This window comes from Epinephelus lanceolatus, chromosome 8, assembly GCF_041903045.1.
Source record: "Epinephelus lanceolatus isolate andai-2023 chromosome 8, ASM4190304v1, whole genome shotgun sequence".
Lineage (NCBI taxonomy): Eukaryota > Metazoa > Chordata > Actinopteri > Perciformes > Serranidae > Epinephelus > Epinephelus lanceolatus.
Window position 1 is genome coordinate 37707338 of NC_135741.1, and position 22892 is coordinate 37730229.

Sequence of the window (22892 nt, forward strand, 5' to 3'; positions counted from 1 at the left end):
TCGAGACTTGTGCACATTGGAAGGTTGTTATTTATGAGAGGGGAGAGGGTGGTGCAAAGATGGACGGGGTTATTTCAAATATTTTTTTAAGCACTGGGGAGAGAGTTATGTCGAGAGAGTTATGTCAGGGGAGGGGCATTGTGTAAGCATTATCAGCATTTAAAGTCTCCATAGGTTCGATCATTAATATTGAAATAGAAAGCCCTTGAGGCTTGGAATGACATTTCACTTATAATCGACTTCATTCTTGAATTCACTCCCATGTTGCAACGTGTGGCCTCAGAAACTCTACTATAGGAGGAGAACAGTAGCTGTCAGGGAATTACATGAGGGGCACGTGTTCATTAAGTTTTCTAGAATTAGTGAATAAAGTGTCGATGATAACAACATTTACACAACACAGCACGTTTATATCTGCTTTCTGACCCACGTAGCAAGTTACAAGGACATAAGCTATAATTATGACCGCACTCCTGTATGCTCAGTCCACCGTGAATCATTGCGAGACCACAATGGAGTTAGTCATCAGCAACTCCGCCGCAATGGCCACTCTCTCCTTTTAGGCTCTTTGGGTGTCCTACGGTTGTCAAATATCGCGGTAGCCGCCTCCCTAATCACTACGTAATGTGCCGTGCTGCTTCTAGCGGCGCTGGTGACAGTGCTGAAAGCTGTTGGGGTGAGTTTTTATAAATTTTCTTATTTTATGTAACAGTTCAATTATTTGTTTAAACTGTATCAGTAAGACGTTTATCTTCCATATTCAGTGGGTGTTTAGAATTGACCGGGGTATCCAGTACTTTGTAATACGCAGAGCTCGGGCCTGGGTGGGGGCAGCCGTATTTTTCCTCACCATAAATCACCACACACAAGGACCAAGCCGTCCAGCAGCATGCTAGCTAACTGTAGCCGCTATTAGCCACTTAGCATTTTGAACGGCCTAGCTATGTGGTTAACGGTACACAGAAACAACTCTGTATTTCTTAAATGTTCCTAATGTATCAAAGGGGCAACACTTTAGTGAAATGGCTGTGTCAAGCGTTAGTGACAAACGCAGTACGTTGATTGATAAGGTTTTAGCACGAGCTTCCGATCGCTTGTCATAGCTTCTTTGTTGTCCCGTCCTCGTGCCGTTAGCGCCGTTATCTCTGCGATATATTTGTGTATGTACAGATGCAACTGTTAGTTATTTCCGATTTATTTGACACTGATTAACTTGTTATAAGTGTACATCGCCCGTTAAATAACAAATGATCACGGTCCAGTCCTCCGTCGGCAGTCACTTCATATCGACCATTCCAAACTCTCATTTTGTCCGTTCAATCAAATTTAACTATAAAAATACCTGGTGTCGGATTGAAGTGCGCGGTGCTACCCAGTTCCACAAAACGTGATTTTACTAAAATATATTAAATATTTGTTTATAACTTCAATGCCGAATTTGTCGCGACACCCAGTGGTTTTGTGACAAGCCTTGAATAATGTTCTACCGCGTTACGCACTTTTGAGAAAACACAAAATATTAAAGATCTGTTTTCCTGGATGAAGCTTGGCATACTTGTCTCGCTGTACAAGAATGACGATTGTGTGCGTACTTTCCGTTAACGTTACGATCAGACTTTTAGCCACGTAAGTTACTTTGTGATAACAACTTAAATTGTGTGGTGTGATTAGTATTTGAGCTAAGTTGTGGTGTAGTGACAGTGTCGCATTGAATTAATTGACACGTAAAAGTTGGATACGCCCGGGGGTATGGGCTGTTTACGACTTTAGCGTTAGCGAAATGCTAATCTGTGTTTGCCACACAAGGTCACAAAGATGATGCGATTTATACTTGGCTGTTGCCGTGTGCGTTACTTTGATAAGAAACAAGTAAGAACGTGACACGTAACCCATCTCCGATCTTGTAGGCACATATATTTTAGAGGTTGGCATGTGTTGGAAATTAGCAAGCTCGCTAAAATGTGACGTTTTCGATAGAGTTGCATGCCGCAACGTGTTTGATCAGGCCATATTCCAGTTGAGGATGGCGGATTGCTAGGAAGTCACATGGTTGGTACTGTCAGGGCGGTTGTTGTTCGGGCCCAGACCAGGGTAGCACAGTCATGTTAAAGCTTGCTAGACTACAGACTTTATCGTGGGTTTATTAGCTGTTCTGTCGAAACAGGGGCAGCCTGTATGTTTCCTGGTATTTCTTGTTTAATGATTACCGAGTTAAACTGTGTCTTTATATTCATTAAAGTGCTGAAACGGCCAATCGGTGCTGGTGGTGTAGTGGGTGGATTTTTTTCTCCTCCTGCGTCACCAAAAGCTGTAAAAGGGAACAGGAAAGTGCATCTCCCCCAAGGTTGTTTTCACTGAAGAGTTGTTCTTGTTCACTGCTCATAACCTTTAACCCACTTCACCAATGAATCTTGTGATAACTGACTTCATTGTTTGACCTATCACTAGGATGTAGGATAGGGTAGCTTTTAGTCCCTGGGGGTTTAGTATTCATCTAAGGCTTGCAAATGTCAACAAAAGTGCTTGTTGGTTAATCTGGATTAATTTGGATATGAATATCAAGGAGACATCCTCAAAAAAGGCCCCCTCCCCACCACTAGGAGTCCCATTTGAGCATGTTTACAACGTTATATTTTAAAGTTCTGGGAAGTATGTGGGATGGGACTTATTGCAACACAGTCACAGCTGAATAGATATCATGTGTCCTCAGTTGGCTCACCCTGCTTGTTTTCAAAGCAGTGTATTTAGGTCAGCAACACTCTGCTCTAGCCTTATGATGGAGAGCAGTTTCTGAGTTTTTGATTTACATTTATCAAAATTCACACACATGGTATGCATACACATATAATTCACACTGATTGCTTGTTTGGCTTCACCTGTTTACTGAACTTATACAGTAAGTGTGCAAAATAGTTGTGGGCTGATATACAAAACAGAGGGCCCTGGTCAGAAATGGTGCCATAAATATCATGGCCTGAACTGAAGCCCTGCACAAGGACTTGTTGATCCACTGCTCTTACTTGCGAGGCAGCTGCCCAGCATTGTGGGCTGCATTCAGAGGCATCTGAATAAAACCTTTTTATATACATAGGAGCCTAGGGGCAAATAATCTCATGTTCTCAAAAAACTTGAGGCCACTAGTCTTTATTGATACTGTTTTTCATTCTCATTAGTTGACAGTGAAATCAACTTTCTCTGCCTCATTACAGACACTCAGAGACCTTTGGCCTTTTTTGTTAGCCCTAAAAGTTTGATCTCTAAAGTTGTTGTTAATCAATTTAAAGTGACAGTGAAAGTCATCGGTTTTGCTCATCTAACCACATGTGCTTTTTCCCCCAACAGTATGAAGTGAAACGGAACTGAATTTTTGTACCATCCGCAACTGCTTCAAGTTCAGATCATAACAAAGAAACTGAAGACAAAACTCCCAAAACAAGCAAAGTTGCAACACTGAAGACACGTAGGGAAAAAACGGATCACTTCAAGGGTTTAAAACGCACGAAGTAACCAAATCCTGAAACGACCAAAGAAGACGCACATCAGCCCAATTGAAACACAGAAGAGAAGCAATCCTATGCCCAAGCATATTCTGCGAAGACTAACTGATCTGAAACCAGAAGTTTGTGCCTACTCAACAGCTTTGACAAAGCACACGTCCCAACGCTGCTCCTAGCCCTCCTCATCCTCACCACACCACCGACTCACCACCGGGGTGTGGAGTGGGCTGCTATCTGCTAGTTTTACCTTCCCCCCATAGTTCCCCCCATCTTTCCCTTCCTCTACTTCTCCCACTGTTTTCATTGTATTTTTTTTTTCTAAGCAGTGTTATTGCACCTGCGTTTGCCTTTTTTGTGCTAGATTTCTCCCCTTTTTTGCTTTATGCAACCATCTAGAACTTGTGCCAGAAACCTGTAACAAGTGTGTGTGTGTTCAACTGTGTGCGTGAAGAGATCTGCAGGAACTGCATAGTCATCGAGATCCTGAGAATTACAAGATTCAAGACAACGAATAAAGGTGGGTCTTAGTTGGTAGTCGCTCTATAACATGAGACCTGTTATGTCAATCACAGCTGTACTTTAAATTTGTAAAAGTCATTTATGATATAATTTATCATGTTTTGATGGATTTTCTTCCCCAAATATACTGAAAATATTCCTCTAAGGGGGGTTAAGAATTGAGATAAAAACATTTGATACTGCAAGTTGGGTGGAATTCAGAAATTGTAACTAGTTAATTTGCAGTTTGTATACATTACTCTACTCTAATATACAGATGTATAAACACAGATTGTGTAACACTCAGCACTGATTCAGTTTGGCCAGCTGCACTGATTTTAGGCAGCAATGCAGAGGTTGTTTTCTTTTCGTCACTAAACACAAATATTCTGCATTTGTCCTCTTTGTCAAAGTTGGATGTTGTTCAAGCAAACAAACTGGCATGCTACTATTTTTAAAATGGCTTTTATTGAATCTGGATCTGGATTTGTGGCCTCATAAATTAAAGTTTGGGGTTCTCAATTTTTAAATTACATCTTCTTCACTGATTTGCAGCAGCTGATTTCACTGTTTAGCACACTTTCCAGGGCTCGACTATAAGGGTTGCCCCATTCCCCAGGTGTGCAAGTGGTAAAAAAGAAAAAAACACATTGCCTTTCCAGAGCCTGATAATGGAAATAGCTAAGGAGTGATCCATCTCCTCTCTGAGAGTTGCTCATGCGCAGTACCAATCAGGCACTTGTAAAAACATGGCAGCAGGTAAAGACAAAGTCTCTTAACTGAAGCTCGAGGGGGGGGGGGGGGGGTGGGGGGGGGGGGGGGGGGGCGTTAATGGTGAACCCTACTGAACTACTGAAATGGAATATCAGTGAAAGCAGCTGCTGCAGTGTTTGTTTTGAAATGAGCCTTGTACATTATTCCTCTTTGCACATGATTAAGCATTTCTAATGTGAAATGTGTGTGATAAGTGATATCGTGTTGGAAGTTTGATTCTATCATGTGAGTGACCTCTACATTGCCATTTGCTAAAGATAACTCTTCTTAAAACATAAGCCAGCTGAACTGAACCGCCACCACCTCAAAACAGTTAAACTGGTTATTCAGTTTAGTTTGAGTATGATTTGATTGCCTTCCCACACCCAGCCCGCACCTTTTTCCTATTCTGTCGTTTTAAAGTCATATCCTCCCCTGGTTTTTGCCTTTTCAACTCCCTCCCTGGGGGATAAAAGCCCACACTTGTTTTCCTTTGTTTGTGACACTTGGCACACTGGCTGAACTATCTGCCTTACCCGTTATGTTTGTCCCTCTCTTCACCCTTGCAGACATCCAGCGGTGTATCATTGGGTGGTTACATAAAAAATAGAACTTAACAGCCAAGCCAAAAAAAGAAAAAAAAAATCAAACAAGTAATCAAGTTCAGCAAGTGCTCAAGCAAGTTTGGTCCGAGTTTATGGGAAAATATGGGCAGCCCCTGGAAAGGCTTTGTTGAGTTTACCTTGCCTGCGTCGCCACCCACCGCGTTTGTTAGCGCTGACCTGAGCAGCACCTCCCCTGTCGGACTCAGCCTGTCGCCATATGGCCGATCCGTAAGTTCCACCTTCCCACCTCTTTTCTACGTGCCCCACCCCATTGAACACCCATCTACCCACCTTGCCCTGCATCTCTCTGCTGTGAATGGCCTAACCTCTTTCATCCTTTTCGGGCTCCCGAGACTAGCCTCTACTCAGTTATATTGTTGCAGGGTGAGGGGTGTTCTGTGGATTAGACTTAACAACTCCTAAAGAGCCTTTTTTTTTTCTCTTTTCCTCCTTATTTTTACTTTGCGTCACAATCTAGTAAAACCTTAGTCGGCCCATGACACGACCAAATTATGTTGGGCTACTTAAATGCTTGTACATAATTTCATTCGATTCAAGGCAATAAGAATACAAGCTAAACTGCATACCAGTTGGCTCTGGTATGTAGTTAAAAACTGTAATCAGTTAAATGGGTAGTATTTAAAAGTACTAACCCATCAGCTTTGAACTAAAATCCTTCATTATCTCTGAGACCAAAAGTTTTTTTTCCCAGGATGTTTGAGAGTTATAGCCTCAATGGCAACCAAACACTCAGGCATGAGGCCCTGTGGACTCAGGCCTTTAATGTCCTGTATTTAAGGATGCTAAAGGATAAATGACGTCTACATGCAGCATATTAAGAGTAGCTCATTGCCGTAGTGCAGTTCAGGGCCTAACAGAAGAGGCTGCTCTGGGACCCCCCTCATAACCCATAACCCATCACCAACTCTCTGTCCACTGTAGAAGCACCGCTATTTGACCTGTCATTTGCATTTTCTGATCCTCCATCTTCAGTAGTTTTATTTTACTCGACCTTGAGTAACATTCGCGGCACTGCACCTAAACCACTTCACCTTAACTGGCCGGTTGGTTAGCCTAATCTTTTCAGTTTTTAGTCTGCCGCCTTCTCTGTAGAGCCATTCCTGTTTGGTTAAACTAGTATTTTCAATTGATGCCGCAACGTGAGGTTGTCACGGTAGCAGATCTATTGGTAAGAGGTGGCCTTGTGGTTTTCTGGTGACTTGGTGTCAAGGTGTCAGGATGTAAGTATTGGTGGTTGTGATGAGCTCAAATGGCATTAGAAAAACCTTTTGGATACAAGAACATGTAGTATATTGCAAAATGTATACATGTTGGGCCTCCAAAAATTGGTGCATGGGCATACACTGGGTGTTGTGTGAAATAATGGCAGATTAGTGAGGTCAAGTAGATAATACAGTATTTTATAACATAATACGGGATAACAACTGGTTTTGCATGATAACGACTTGAGAAATCTGGATAAGGTTCATTTGAAGAAAGGAAAAAAAAGTTAAACACTGATTGTGCTCCTTTTCAAAGCTGTTGCCTCCTCCCAACAGCAGATACAAGTCCTATCCCCAGTGTCAGAAATGGAAAGAGGCTCATCTGAACCTCCAGTGGCTCGCAACACTGGCTCTGCCCCATCTACCTCTACTGGTCCCATGCCTATCCCCCGCTCCTCCTCCGTCTCTTGCCATCCCCACCCAGGAAGTAAAAAACACAAGCGGACTCCTTTATATCAGAGATCAGTAAGAGGGCATGTTCGGTGGTGCCCACACTGACTTAACAGCCCTGTGAGCTGCTGTTGTGTCATGTCACTTTTGCTAACAGCATGGTTTGTAATTGCGTAAAAAGGAAGTGTGACCAGGGTGTAGTGGCAGATTTTGATCAGCGAGTTTTTATTGATTTTCCAACTGGTTGGTTGGTTGGTTGGTTGGTTGGTTGGGAGTTTTGATGTGATGTTTAGTGTTTGTCTAACTAGAATTGCATGAAAGTTTTGTCAGTGCGTAGCTGATTTGAGACTAAAATCACTCGACAAATTCAGTGAATTTTAACTGGAGGTGCATGACACTTGTAATAACACCAGCAAGCGCCATAAAGTGTCCTTATTGTGTTTATTCATTCTTTGTTTTTTTCTAGTCAATGTTAGATAATATCCTAAAATTCTATCACGCACTATCATCGTGTGTTCCCCTCTGTTGATGGCCAGATAGCCCAAGGTGACTCTGATGTAGCTTTACTGTTGCTTTATAATTACTCCTCCCCACTTCCTCCTGAAGTTTGCTGTACCTGCATGTTTAAAGTGGGTTTTTTTTTTGTTTGTTTGTTTGGGTTTTTTTAAGGTTGGCATCAAACACTGCATTAAACTGCGTCCCACTTTATTTTTAACAATCTGGTTCATGTTGATCCACTACTGGATGCTTTTTAACACTTGTCTCTTCTTCCCCAGATGAGTTTTGACCCTGGCATGCTCCATAACAATGGACACACTGCGTACGCCAACGGCACAGGGCCCGGCATTAGAGAGACTGGTGTGGTGGAAAAGCTCCTGACTTCCTACGGGTTCATCCAGTGCTCCGAACGCCAGGCCCGTCTCTTCTTCCACTGCTCTCAGTACAATGGCAACCTGCAGGAGCTTAAAATAGGAGGTGAGAGGCCCTGTACCTGTGCACTACTCATAAATACTTAACCTCTAGAACTTGTAGTAAAGAAAAACACTTGAGTTACAGTCCTGAAATTACGTTGTCCCTCATTTGAAGTCTGCTAAGTGTTTGCTTCTCTCTCCTCAGATGATGTAGAGTTTGAGGTTTCCTCTGACAGGCGCACTGGCAAGCCCATAGCAGTGAAGCTGCTAAAGATAAAGCCAGAGGTGCTGCCAGAGGAGCGCATCTCGGGCCAGGTGGGGCCAGACCTGCACGCCTTTCCCTTTACTGTGCTGCATGGTTATATTCATCCAGTTAAGGAACACCATTTTACTTTTGGTTTTGTCGTTGTCTGTCAATATAACATTTGATATTGCCCATTGTGTGTTTTGGGCAGGGGATGTATTGTAAGTAAACTGTTAAATGTGATCCCCCTCTTCCTGCATCAAAGTAAGAAGAAAAAAAAATTCCCATCAAGATCTGGAATACATTTGAGTTTCAGATTTGCTTTTTGCGCTGACCTGCATGTTTGCTGGAGGTGCTGAATGTCCATAGAACAAATATGGTCATGTAATTAATGAAATTGCCCAATGGGTGTACTAATTTCTCTCTGAATGCTCACAGCAACTAGTATAGCACAGCAGTTGGTTAGTTTCTCAAACCAAAACAAATCTTACGTGTACCCATCTGGTAAAGGTCTATAAAGAGTCAAATGAGCCATACACTGCATCATTAAGGTCAGCAGGGGACGACAGAACTGTGCCATGACAGACTTTGGTGCTTGGCTCTTTGTTGATGTACAGTTGATAATATGCAAGTGATGCTGCTTGTCTTGTAATGCATACACATGATACATCTAGGTCTGCATGTAGAGGACAATGTGACTCGACATGTACACTGATTCATTCACTCACTAAGCTGTTCAGTCAGGTCATCAACATGCCTGAGGCTGTTAAGGGGCCTGACAGTATATACAGATCTCACACAGAAGCGCAACCATGCTAACCTGCGGGAAGTTCACCACATTTGTGACACTTGATATACTCGTTACTGTGACATTTGAAATTCAGCCATTTCATCCATCACATGTCCAGAGATATTTGAATTGGGCTATATAATTACTAATGGACTGTCTACCTACGATTGGCAAAGCAGTGCGTTAATGGCCTCCATTTGTCATTTCCTCCTTTTTCTGCAGGTTGTCTCAGCAATCCCTGTGCACCTGGATGGAAAATCTGCTCCCGGCCAGGTGCCCACTGGCAGTGTTTGTTATGAAAGAAATGGGGTAAGTGGCATGGACAACAGCATGCTGGATTAACAAAATGCAGATTGTCATTCAAATTTTTATCCTTCCACTCATGGGGATTTTTACAAAGAGCACTCAATTACTTGTTCCATGCCTGGCTCGGTTTTGCTAAATACCTACTTACAACTGCTTCCACGTTATGATTTATGATGATGTATGTCAATGATATGCAACCATATGCTGTGGAGAGCTCAGAGTCTACATGTGTTCAATCCAGGCACACACGGTGACTGGGTAAATGTAGCATCTTGAGCCTCCGCAGCACATGGCTGTCTTTCCTTCATATTTATATATATATATATATATATATATATATATATATATATATATATATAGATATATAGATATATATATATATATATATATATATATATATATATATATATATATATATATATATATATATAGATATATATATATATATATATATATATATATATATAGAGATATATATATATATATATATAATCTCAGTCCTTTCACTTTATGATTGGCCTTGAATATGAAATAATTTTAGTTTATTTGATATGGACATCACGGTAGCATTAAAATTGTTTATTTATGCACAGGAACCAGATGGTGTTTAGTGTTTGTAGTGGAACGCGAATTTGAACACCTGTCCATTGGAGGCTTTTACAAGTTAAAACAGAAAAAAGAAAAGAAAATACACACTCAAAAACACATCCTAATAATCCATGTACAGAAATACATAACACAAAATGAAAATTCAGGTGCGCCTATAGTGGAACAATAGGCCTCTTTCCACTGAAGAAGTTCCTGGTACTATTTGGGGGGCAGGAACTTTACAGGAACGTCCTCTCGCTCGGCCCTCTCAACCGACGTGTCTCCACTGACAGTGCGGAGTAGGAGGAAGGTTCCTGTAAAGTTACCGGGCTCTGGATGTGACGTAATTGTTGCGTGACCATTTTGACCGGGCGATGCGGCAAAGAAACAAAAAAGAACAACAACAACAAATAAGAAGAAGCAGAAGTACGAAGCAGAAATAAGAAGAAGAAACTAGACATAAGAAAGACGATTATCAACATGGAAGGAGCTGAGGTGGTTGCTGGGTTTCTGGCGTGTCTCTTCGTTTATATGGTGGTGGAAGCTATGGACGACTCCTCATCTGCTGAGTTTTAAAAATGCTGGCTATTTTGTCGCTTTCTGTTGACGTCACATTCCGCCTTGAGTATATCCAATCAGCACCAAGTAAACCCCAAGCCCCAGCCAGGAGTTTTTCGGGGCCGTTCTGAGTACCTACTCCGAGGCAGGGACTTGTTTAGCCCCTGTAAAAGTTCTGGAACTCTGTCCTTCGGGAGTGATTCCTGCAGTGGAGACACGCACCAACGGCCCCGTAAAATTACCCTGAAGTTCCTGCGGTGGAAACAGGCCTATTGTTCTTTCTCTTTTAGCCCTAATTCAATACCTCCTCTTAAAACATTAAAATTGTGTTGCATTTTCAATTCAGTTGGTAGACAGATCTGTGGTTTTGCTCCTTTAACAGAAAGGACTGATCGCAGCCATATTCAGTTTTGCGTAATGCAATGTGGCAGTTACTGTTTGTTAAGGCCAGTGTGTTGACTCTATTGGGGTGCTGGTGTCTTGTAACAAATGTATTAAACGGAGATGGAGCATGACCATATAAAGATTTAAAAATAACCTTCAAGTCAGATTAGCTCTGTGTCAATAGGTGTGTCCACAACCCTTTAAAAAGTTTGCCACTGTTGTGACTTTCCACAGGAAGTGTTCTACCTTACCTACACCCCTGATGATGTGGAGGGAAATATCCACCTGGACACCGGTGACAAAGTCAGCTTTTATATGGAAACCAACAAGCAGTAAGTCTTTACACCATGTCAGCATTGTCTTAATAATTTCCAGTTTTCACTTAATTTTATAATTAATATTTCTTGTATTGCAGTACTGGTGCAGTCAGTGCTCGGAACATTCAGCTGGTGAAGAAGAAACAAATGAGGTGCCAGGGTGTGGTGTGTGCTACAAAGGTAAGGGCTAAAATCATCACATGGATCTGTTTATATTAAACAGGTTAGACAGATTATGGTTATCTTTGTCATAGCTGACCTCACTAAAATGCAACACTAAATGCACTATCCAAAACATCTGAGAAGACAAGCTGTACACACAGCCCTGGATTTACACTCCTAGCAACTAGCTTGTTTGCAAAAGGGGCAGGGTTTGTAGCAAACAGCCTTATGTATGATGTTGGATAGCCCAGCATTATTATATCTGGTTTCATACTACAATTCCAACTATACAGATGAAAAGAATTAAATGTTTACTAAAATACATTACAATCTTTTCAGGAGGCTTTTGGCTTCATTGAGAGGGCTGATGTGGTGAAGGAGATCTTCTTTCACTACAGCGAGTTCAAGGGTGATCTGGAGGCTCTGCAGGCTGGAGATGACGTCGAGTTCACCATCAAAGACAGAAATGTAGGTGTTGACAAGCTTATTTAGCTCCACCATCCATAAATACCTGAGTAAATTTTGAACTGTGGATAGATCTTGACCAACTTTGACACCTATGTCTTATATATCCTGCCTGATTGTGTTTGCTTAACATTGTTTACATTTTATATTCTTGTGGCCACAGGGTAAAGAGGTAGCCACAGATGTAAGGCTGCTCCCCCAAGGAACAGTCATCTTTGAGGATATCAGCATTGAGCAGTTTGAAGGCACTGTCGTCAAGGTCATTCCCAAGGTTCCCACCAAGAATCAGGCAAGTAGATTACTGGTGCGGCGAAGTGAATTATGTTTTTTAGGAGGCCTTCTGTAAATCATGGACCTGTGACCCATCAACCAAGAACGTGACAATCTTTCAACTTAGAACTTACAACTTAGACTAATCTTTCATTTTTGCTTCCACAGAATGACCCTCTACCGGGCCGTATCAGTGCCAGGATTGGTTTCACTGACAAGGAGCTGCCATTTGGCGAGAAGGACACAAAGTCCAAGGTGACCCTGTTGGAGGGAGACCACATCCAGTTCAACATCTCCACCGACCGCAGAGACAAGCTGGAGAGGGCGACCAACATTGACATCCTCCCAGACACCTTTAATTTCACCAAGGAGACCCGTGAAATGGTGAGGATTACAAAAAAAAATATCAGTGGGGTTTTTTTTGTTTGTTTTTGTTTTGTTTTTTTTCCTCCTCCTGTGAAGTAGTCAATTATATTACGTAATTCATCACTATATAGATAAGAGAAATTAGTGATTGGAAGAGACATCCAAATTCATTCAGCTGAAGTGAATCCCTTTTCACAAACTATGTCACCCAATCTTCTTCTAGGGGGTGATTGCAGCTATACGTGATGGGTTTGGCTTTATTAAGTGTGTGGATCGGGATGCCAGGATGTTCTTTCACTTTAGTGAGGTCCTGGAAGAAAGCCAACTGCACATCTCAGATGAAGTGGAGTTCACTGTTGTGCCTGTAGGTCCTGTTTATAAGCTTTTCACAAAAGTATGTATTCTGTCTTACTACTTTTATTAGGCACATTTTAATCTTTTGCGGATAACAAGCTGAAACAAACTTCCTCTTGTTGCCAGGATATGCTGTCAGCTCAGAGGAACCACGCAGTGCGCATTAAGAAGCTGCCCAAGGGCACAGTGTCCTTCCACACCCAGTCTGAGCAGCGCTTTATGGGTGTGGTGGAGAAGGAAGTTGTGGCAACCACCAACAAGAATACCAGTCCCACCAAGGGCAAGGAAAAGGTACCATAGTGCACCATTATGACAAATATTCTACATAAAAATACCCCCAATGCATTCAGAAACAATAGCTCATAGTCCACCCCAATCCCCAACCACCATCACATCAACCCTCTTCCCAGTTTCTGTTTTAGTTCTAATTTTCCTCTTTGCTTTCTCGTCCAATGACAACCTCCTGTTCATGCTCCTTGTTGGTTAGAAAAAAGACAAGGTAGGACTGAGACCTTCTGCATGAAGTCACATGAATAAAGTCCCACAAATAAATGCTAGAGATGCTTGTATTGTAGGCAGATGTGTGGCAAACGCATACAATTGTCTGTGTATCTCACTAACATTTAGACTAAGAAATGATTGATTCCTAGACTGTCTATGAACAGTCTAAAATCTAACTCATGCAGTGTAAGAATACTGGATTTACAAGTTGTTGACAAGCCTTGTTGTCTAACGGGTCTCTGTTTCTCTTATTTTTCAAGGCTAAAGTTGTAGAAAAGGTTGGTCTTTGCAGGCCTCTGGCCCGCTGATTGCCTCCTTTGCCTCATTAGTTGACAGCATGGTATTTGATCACCATTTAACCCATAGACATGCACTCAAACGTTGTATCACTGATTGAGTGAGTGAGGGCTGCACAATTAATGAAGAAACAATAGTCCCAGTTTCTAGTATGGGTTTTGGGAACAGTGTCTTTAGTAATATATGTATCATAATTCAGTAACGTTCATTTTCCTTTGGTCCTCCCTAAATGATATAAGCAGCACCTTGAATAGTCACTTAATGAACTACTTTCCTGGTCTCAGTTTCTCTGTGCTCCTTTTTTAGCACTTCAAGACAGTTTAGAAATATTGTTGCACCCAAATTGATTATAGTAATTGGAAGTGGCAGCAAGAGCATAACAACAGATTAAGAAGCATAAAACAGTGTGCTTATTTTCTGTGATCAAGCAGCCTGGCAATCTTAATTTCTACCCCCAAAGCTTTTATTGGGATTAAATGCCTAACATGATAATGACAGTAAATTGCATGCTGTGATTGGTTCATTCAATTACTGTGAATAACTTAGACAAGTATAAATTATGTGAGTATTGCTGAAGTGTTCCCAGTGAGGCTGCAATAGTGATCTGTAATTATGCAGCCCTTCGTAGTAGGCTGTAACTCAGAGCTGTCGCAGTAGACTAGGCTAATGCTAACCATCTAGGCTGCTTCACAATAAATCATTGCAAACACTGTTGCCTCTCACATGCTTGTGTGGGCTGTCTGCACACCATCCTCTAATACACTTAAATCATCTGATTGAATCGTGAGACATTTGTAGCTTACACCAGTTTTGTTAAGAAACAGGTGTAGCATTGATTGAGACTATGGCCTTGGCTGAGGCCAGCTGGATCAAGCGTAGGTGATGCTCATTATCGGGAAGATAATGTGGTTTTTTGGCCTCTCTGTAGGAATCAGAGGAAGGAGTGATTGCATATGAAGACTGTGGAGTGAAGCTCACTGTGGCATACCATACCAAGGACCTAGAGGGAGGAGGATACCCACAGGTTGGAGACAAGGTATCTGCTGAGTGACACTGGGCTCAGGGATTTTGCTTAAGATTAAATGAAGGTGGTATGAAGGCTTAAAAAAAATCCTTATTGAAAGGAACATAGAAATAATGAACTCAGACAGTGCTGAAGAGGTGGGCAGTAGCATGAGGTCTGCTCCTAATACAGAAAAATGCTTTTAATATTACCCAACTTTTGTGGCTGTGTCTGTAGGGGTGATTTGGGCCTTGTTCAGACTGCCAGCCCAAATTGTGTTTTGTTTTGTTTTGTTTTTTTTTTTTAAATATGATTTAGATCATATTTGGAAGTTGTTTTGAAATGCGATTACAATTGGATTACTGCCGATGCGCCCCAGTTCAGCCACTATGGCCGCTCAAATCTTATTTCAAATTGTCTTTGAATGCAACACACACCATCAAATCATGACTGGAAGTGGTGAGTAGATCCATGATGCTACTAGCAGAATGCTAAAGTGGACTATATGAGGAACAACAGTCCATGGACAGACAGAATTATTTGAAGGGTGAAATGATGGACCTCCATTTCTCATGCTTCTGCATTAAAAAGCAGCGTCCCCATTGTTGCTAAATGGTTTCTGATGCCTATGTCATTATCACAACAACCCATGCAGATAGGTTGGTGATGTCTGGACACACAAGTCAGATCTGATTACTTGTAAATAACAGTGCACACAGTCTGTTTTCGAGACCTGATTTGAGAAACAAATCTGGTTTGCCTCCACTCTAAGCATAGCATTAGATTCTTTAAACTCACAATGTTGTTTGTCTACCCCCTGTGAGTGACTTACTATGGTTGTCCTCTAGGTGGAGTTCTCCATCAACGAAGTGAAGCGAACTGGCCAGCAGAGTGCAGTCTCCATTAGGGTCCTCAACCGTAATGCCTCCAATGCAAAGAGGCTGCTTGGATTTGTTGCTACACTGAAGGACAACTTTGGCTTCATTGAGACAGCAAATCATGACCAGGAGATTTTCTTTCACTACAGGTAAAGGTTTAAGTAATGGCTGCCTTTGGATGAGTTAGTTGCTGATTTACTTGTTTATGGCATTTAACTATCTGTAAATTTAAATGCAAGTCTCAGTGTTTATCCATTTTCTCCTCAGTGAAATGTGTGGAGACTTGGAGAGCTTGGAGCTGGGCGACACAGTGGAGTACACGCTCTCTAAGGGAAAAGGAAACAAAGTCAGTGCTGAAAAGGTTACCAAAGTGGCTGCAGGTAACTTGTCGTTTAAATTGACATTATTCATATTTGTAATACCGTGTTCTCTTATGGCGGTGATGGTGGGAATGCCTACAAACAAAAGGTGTGTCAAGTCCACTGTTCTCCTGTTTTTAGTGAATGGCATCAGTGAGGATGTTGGTGCAACAGTGATGATGGGGAAAGTCATCCGTCCCTTACGCAGTGTGGACCCCTCCCAGACAGAATACCAAGGGCTTATTGAAGTCACAGAGGAAGGTTGGTGTCAAGTTATGATGGGACTTGTAAATCCAACATTTGAAGTAGAGTTATTTCTTGGGGTTAACAGGGTATCACCTCCTTCTCCCTTCGTTATTGGTTCAGGTGCAACTAAAGGGCAGAATTATCCCTTTGGAATCATGGGTATGTCAAACAAGGCCGATTGTCTGCAGAAAGGAGAGCTTGTGAAGTTCCAGGTTTGCACAGTAGCCCAAACTGGACAGAAGATGGCCTGTTATGTGGTACCTCAGCGTAGAGCCATGGTGGAGTGTGTCAAAGACCAGGTAGTGATGGTTTATTGAAGTTTTATTAATGCTCATTTCATCACATGTATCAAAAACCTCAATGTTGAAGCTGCTGGTACTACAGCACAGGTTACATGAGTGCATGAATGACTTCCAGTATTGAATCCTGAAGTTGCTGTTTTATTGCCCCCAGTTTGGCTTCATCACATATGAAGTTGGTGAGAGCAAGAAGCTGTTCTTCCATGTAAAAGAAGTGCAAGATGGCCTTGAGCTCCAGACCGGGGATGAGGTGGAGTTCTCAGTTGTCCTCAATCAACGCACAGGAAAATGTAGTGCCTGCAACGTACGCAGAGTCAGGTAAGGACTCCAGAACCGGGTTTACCCTTTGGTTCATTTATTATTAGGGCTTATATTGTTGGGAAATATCCTGTATGTTTGGTAACATAAGATAATGACCACTGAGACCAATTATTTTTTGTACTTGGCTTTCCAGCGAGGGGCCTAAACCAGTGGTGACTCCGCGTCCAGATCGTCTGGTTAACCGATTGAAGAGCATCACTCTTGACGACGCCAGTGCTCCCCGCCTGGTGATTGTAAGACAGCCCCGCGGTCCTGACAATTCAAAGGTACAACCTGGCCTGTTGCCACATTTTGTCCGCAATATGAATGAAGCTGCTTGTCAGTGACCTGATTGTAATTCTCTTGAAATCAGAGCTCATTTTTGTATCAAATATTGTAAAAATAGGAATGTCAGCGGTTTATCATTAATCAGGTAACCTGGTGGAATATTTTTGACTTGTCACTCATGTTAGTCTAAAGGTTAATTTTGTTACACTTCAGTTTACTGCACTGCGCACCACCTAGGTATGGTGTGAGCCAGCTAGCAGTGCCTACAGCTAGTAACACTATCCTGACCAAACATTGTTGCTGTGGATACACTGTGCCCACCCTCTGGTCTCTCCTCAGGTCACTCCAGTGGGTATGTGACTCATTTATGAGCCTCAATCCCCATTTGGCATTGTTAATTATTATTGTCAGCTCTGTTAGCACCATTAGCAGTGTCAGCACGGTTAGTGGTGCTAACAATGCTAAAGGGATTTTGTTGCTCAAAATGAAGCCACTTACTCACTGGGGCTACCTGGGGCAGACCATAGGGTGGCCATCATGTTTTTGCAGCAATATCAGTGCCGCTAACTCCCACCCCTTTGGATGGTGAGCAGTGCAGAACGGCCCAAGCCAGCTAACCAGGCTGGAGGGTGTGCAGTGGGCACTATGTTTCCTCATGTTAACATGGTTAGTTAGTGGCTATTAAGCAAAATGAACTAGAACTGACATCCCTACTGAAAATACAAAGTTGTCAAGAAAACATTTCTGGTGGAAGTCAGGACTATTCACTGTATTATATTCTGTCTATAACATAATAATTACAATTGAGTACCTGGAAAAAATACAGGTAGTAGTTCTTCATTTATGTTGGTTACAACATTAATTTCATCCATCCTCTTCTTTACAGGGCTTCAATGTGGAGCGCAAGACTCGCCAGCCCGGCGTCATTGACTGAGCAATACAGAGCCCACCCTGTTTGGTGTTGGTGGGATGCTGTCCCAAAGGGTAACAGCAGGGGATAAGGGAATTTGATTTGACACATGCTTGTACACACAAACTCATACAGAAAACATACGCACACATACAGTAATCGGCATGTGTAATCCTCGTCCCCATCGATACCTTCGAGGGAACTTTTCTCATTCCACAGTTCCCTGCCTCCCATGTATGATGTACTTGATACAGAGTTCCACACTGCAGTCTACATGGGGTCTCTGAGTGTGTGCGTGTGTGATGTATCCTAGAAGTGATTATAGTGTGTAACGGAGGTTATTTGTTTCTGAGGGTCTTGTCCCTCTAAATCAGAGTGATGACTGTGTGGCTGTCTATGTCCCTATCTTTTTGAATCTGCTTTGTCTGGAATTCTGCACCTGTAATCTGTCCAGTAGTTTGCCTGGGTGAATGAGTGTGAATGTTTGCATGTCTTTGAGCATCCGCTCCATTTTTTTTCTCATATTTTTGCTCCTTTACCCATGGAAACTCAAAATGGTTTCATTGTCGGGTTTCCACTACTGTATGCTTTCCTACAAAACGCATAAAGCAAAGCAAAGTTCCCTCCATAAGGAGGATCATATTTCTCATGTGCGAGCTTAAACTGAGGATTCTTCTCTGCTCGTTTTTTTTGAGCAGTTTTTAAAACGCTTTATTGAAGAGCTGAAGTGAAAGCATGGTGTGTATGTGTATGTGTGTGCGTGCGTGAGTGTGTGTGTGTGTGTGTGTGATGTATGTGAATGTCAAAGTAGTTAATCTAATGGGATTTACTTTTACCAATCTGGAGCCTTTAGATACCTTTTTGGTATTCACATGCTCCACTTAAGCAATTTTTCCCAGGTGCAGAATTCCTTGTGGCATCTTATATCTGCAGTTCTTTTATACTATGTTTTTTTTTTTTTTTTCTTGCACATATTTTTGCTTTTTTTTCCATTGAAACTCAATCTGCTAATATTGAATTAAGTAAGAATAAGGTGCCTAAAAACTACAAGCAAAATAATGAAAAAAAAAAAAAGAAAAAATTAGATGTAACCTCTGTTCCCAGCCAACCGCCAAAACATTCAGAACAATCTTAGGGTGGCTTTCTTTTCTAGTAGAAATAATACTGATATGCATCCCAAACCTGTGGGTTGAACTATACTGTATGTAATGTGTGCTTTTTTTGCTTAGTGAAAGTTCATTGAAACTTCAGATATAACAAAAACTTAACTTAAAAAAAGGAGAAAGGTAATGTTAGCAATTCAGTTAAAAAAAAAAAAGCATTATGAATCCGGATACGAGTTGTTGTGTGCCAGAGACATGATGGGTGAGCTGTTGTGCCTCTGCACATTAAGTTACAGTCTAAATTAATTTCAACTTTGGAGATCACCGGGTTTCAGTTGAACCACAAACAGAGGTTCTCATGTACTTTTGTTAATGGTCTTGAATGAAACAATTGAATTAAAGTTTTATGAAAATCATGAGCTTGTGTAATTGTCTTTATTTTCAGAGAGAGGCAGCAAATCCGCTTTATTTACAGATAAATAAAATGGATAAAGAGGCTGTGACAACAATTTATTGTGTTACACTCCAGTGTTCACTTAAGGACAAAAAAGTAATCTTAAAAAGACATTTGCAGAGATAAGACAACGGTTATAGAAAAGACAGGTGCGTTATGCATAGGTGAGCTTTCCACAGTAAGAAACACAGCCAAGGCCTATTGAGATGATGATGTACAAATTACCACATAAGAAGCTCAGTCAGTGGCCCAGTCCCACACCTCTAAAATTAATACTTGCACCAGCGCTCTTGAGGTGTGCTGTTGTGTATTTATATAATTTGAAAACGGTAAAATGCATTATCCAATCTCTGCTTGTATCCTCAGAGACAGCACTTTCTTTCAGCGTGAAAGTTTAATTTCCATTCAGTACGAAAAGTTAATCTTCTCTCAAAATGAGGGCCGAATCCCTAGAATGCACAGACGAAAGCTGTCCTCTTAAAGCAAAAGCAGGAGAACTTCCTTTTGTCCCTTTGTTTGCCAGAATGCAAGGTCACTTGGGTTGGATACCCAAAATGGGAGTTGAGCCCACCTGCAGATGCCATTTAAAATAGGAGTCTTCCTTTGTTGCCTGTTGATTTAATTAATTAACAGACAATTAGATTAATTAATTTTGTTGTTACGAAAGCATTTCCTTTTGGAGGACATTTGATTTTTATCCTCATCTGCCCATCTGTTCCCTTGCTGAGTGAGGACCACAGTGTGTCATGTCTAATACTTCACCTATTCACTAGGGGGCTCACTAAAGTAAGCGAACCAAGGTAAGTCTGTGTTACTATTGTCTGGCCTGGTCTATTGGGAGGGGCGTCACACTATGGAGATGGTCGGCCATATTGCTCGTACACATACGAACTGTTAAGTATTGGATACAAACAATCAATACAAGTTAAAACAGGAGGATCGGCATCTTACATTTTGAGGAATGAAATTACTCAAAGTCATGTACAATGAAGCATCTGTAATATTTACTGACTTAATATTTGTGACCTCTGCAAATTTAATTCTAAACCTTTGTACTGCCCAGATATATAGTGAGCTCAGAGCGGTGAATCACCTTCTTTTTAGTCTGTGTTGGAGCGCTCTGGGCTTGAGCCCAGCGTGTCCACCACTCCCGCAGCTCTGTGGGCCCTGTGGGCCGTCGCTCCTTTATCTGGTTGGGAGGAACTAGAGCATGAGGAGGTTTCAAGTCCCCTCTGGACAGGAACTTCCTGTTAATATTTACATCCCCATCATGTTCAGATTGTTGCCGATATCGGTCCTCAGTTGAAACAGCTGAAATCTCTGTGGCAGCATTTGCACCAACTTTTGAAAATATCTCTGAATCCTCATGAACAACATTGTGAGTTGCAAAGAAATCAAGCCCTTGCATTTTGTGCTTGTACTCCTCCAGTTTGGCCTTGCACCCTGCAGCATTTGCCTTCATGTCAAGGAACTGGCATTGCAAATCCTTCTCGTAACCTTCCTCAGCCTTTAATTCATTCTCCCAGAACTTGATCTGCTCCATCTCCTCTTCAACCATTCTCTGCTGGGCTTCCTGCTCAGCTTTTTTGGCCAGCTGTTTTTCCTCAAGCTCCAAAATCTGTTGGTCTATGTTTGCTATCTGGGCCTGTAAATCCTGCAAACAGCTGAGCTGATATATTATGGTTTCTCTTAGACGGTTTTTCTCATCCTCAGTTGCAGCACGGTTTGAATTGTGCAGGTCATCAGATTTTGTCTCTTGAGTTTTCTCTAAGCATTTGCTTTCCTTACCCTTTGTGTGAGTTCCCATGCAGCAGGATGTTTGATGATCCAAGTCTGACTTTAAGCCTTTCTGATCTCTGACTTTGCCTCTGCTACTTCGACCTGATTTACCTTCGTCAACAGTGAGACAAACACCCAAAGATGTGAGATACCTTTTATCTGTCCTCTTACTGCTTTCCTTATGACATGCAGTACTGTAGACCTTGCCTTTACCCAGATTCTCCAGCCATTCCCAGGCCTCCTCCATGAGTGTAAGAGACTTTCTTTTAGGCCTTTTCAGGTCCTCTTTTTGCTGCTCAGCTTCTTGTCTAAAACAGGACAGCGGCGGCAAGCTTTGACGATGCAAACTTAGTGGACCACTGCCCCTCCGCATTCTGGTGCCTGCGTCTTTTCTTCTCAGTGGCGGGCAGGGCTGGTATCTGCCAACTTTTGTCCTGCTCATTTCGTCCCAGACTGAGGGTCCGTTGTGAAGCAGTGTGAGTCGGACCTCCCTGGCCTGCTCACCATACTTCTCAAGAGTCTCCAGAAGGCTTTCGCCGGGTGCCATGCACCTCTCAAAGTCTTTAAATTTCTCCTGCAGTGTGTAGCGCCCTGGTTGACCTAAAGAGAAAGACAACATGGTGGTTGTCAGCTTGGTCAGCATGTCAAAACAAAAAAATAAAATTTCTTTGTAGAGCCTCAAATATACATACCTAGGGCTTGAGCCAGCACTATGACCACATCTTGGCATGTTGTTTCCTCAGTAACACCACAAACCACGCGCGGGATACCGTCCACTGTCACCTTCACTTCCATTGTACCCAATCTGTGATTAAAAAAGGACATTTAAGTTTAGTCAGTGTGTGGCATATCGTTCAGGGCACTTGTTCTATGTCAAGGGAAGTGGTGGAGACAGCTAAATGACCCCCATTAACATTCACTGTAATCTATCTGCCCATCATGTGCTGGTCAAGCTTCAGGGTAGTTAAAGCATTTTTGTAGTGTACAGTCACAGTGTCCCCATTATACTGAAAATAAAAATACAGAAAACAAACTTTAAATAATAATTAGGGCTTCAAAATAAATGTCCATGAGAAAATACCAGAAGCACCTACCTTTTTGTCCTGTCTTTAGTACAGATGCTCGGATCTCTCTGCTCTGGGGGAACGTTCTGGTTGGGAGGAGCTCTTAAGCAATTAAGAGCGATTAAAATTCCTGAAGTCATCTACCACTGGGGAACAGTTTATGATCCCACCCATCTCGCATAATTTCCATTATGCCTGAAAGAACAGCGAAATTGAATTTCTCAAGGTTTACATGAAATTGTAAGATTGAAAAAATAAATTAGAACAGCAGAAGAAATTTTGTTAGTCGCTGTCAGTACTGGAGAGGTATGAAGTATATACTGTAGCTCTAAATGAGGGTCTGGGTTTGAGTCAGTGCTTAAAGAGACTGTAAGTTGAAATTAAGTTTTCATAGGCTTTTATTTGTATTCTCATTATTCTCATTGCTCAAATCAATTTTATTGTGTTTGTGACCACAAGCGATAACTGTGGGATATTAGTAAATGTTACAAGACAGAGTCGTGCAGGAATGAGTCCCAAAATCCAGAAATGAATTAACATTTGAGCACCCCCAGTTCCTTTGTCTCAAAGTCAAAGCTGTTTTTTTTAATGGGTTTTTGGTTAGATGTCTGAAATAAGATCTGTGGTTAACATAAGCTTATATTTTGTTCTGTGACATAAAATATGTCAG

At 41.8% G+C, this 22892-nt stretch overlaps 2 protein-coding genes across 18 annotated transcripts; one reads left to right on the plus strand and one right to left on the minus strand.

Annotated features, from left to right (window-relative positions):
- Positions 1-543: 543 nt before the first annotated feature.
- Positions 544-19341, plus strand: csde1 (cold shock domain containing E1, RNA-binding). Of its 17 annotated transcripts, none has more exons than XM_033628993.2 (23): positions 544-676; positions 3343-4014; positions 5318-5581; positions 7803-8001; positions 8143-8309; positions 9194-9280; positions 11042-11139; positions 11223-11304; positions 11626-11754; positions 11915-12040; positions 12190-12405; positions 12611-12781; positions 12868-13032; positions 13229-13240; positions 13503-13520; positions 14468-14575; positions 15391-15569; positions 15688-15800; positions 15921-16040; positions 16146-16324; positions 16479-16642; positions 16779-16911; positions 17799-19341. In XM_033628993.2, exons 3-23 carry the CDS (start codon positions 5456-5458, stop codon positions 17844-17846), a joined length of 2640 nt encoding a protein of 879 aa, XP_033484884.1. In that variant the 5' UTR covers positions 544-676; positions 3343-4014; positions 5318-5455; the 3' UTR covers positions 17847-19341. The 17 variants fall into 17 exon arrangements, with proteins under 17 accessions (XP_033484884.1, XP_078026392.1, XP_078026393.1 ...); XM_078170266.1 differs by having other exon boundaries at positions 8143-8252; XM_078170267.1 differs by having other exon boundaries at positions 8143-8252; positions 12611-12751.
- A 1080-nt stretch (positions 19342-20421) lies between these two features.
- On the minus strand, positions 20422-21953 carry rassf11 (Ras association domain family member 11). Its single transcript, XM_078170439.1, has 2 exons — positions 21851-21953; positions 20422-21758 (listed from the first exon to the last, which is right to left on the minus strand). The coding sequence occupies exons 1-2, from the start codon at positions 21951-21953 to the stop codon at positions 20422-20424; spliced, it is 1440 nt and encodes a 479-aa protein (XP_078026565.1).
- Between the last annotated feature and the right edge of the window lie 939 nt (positions 21954-22892).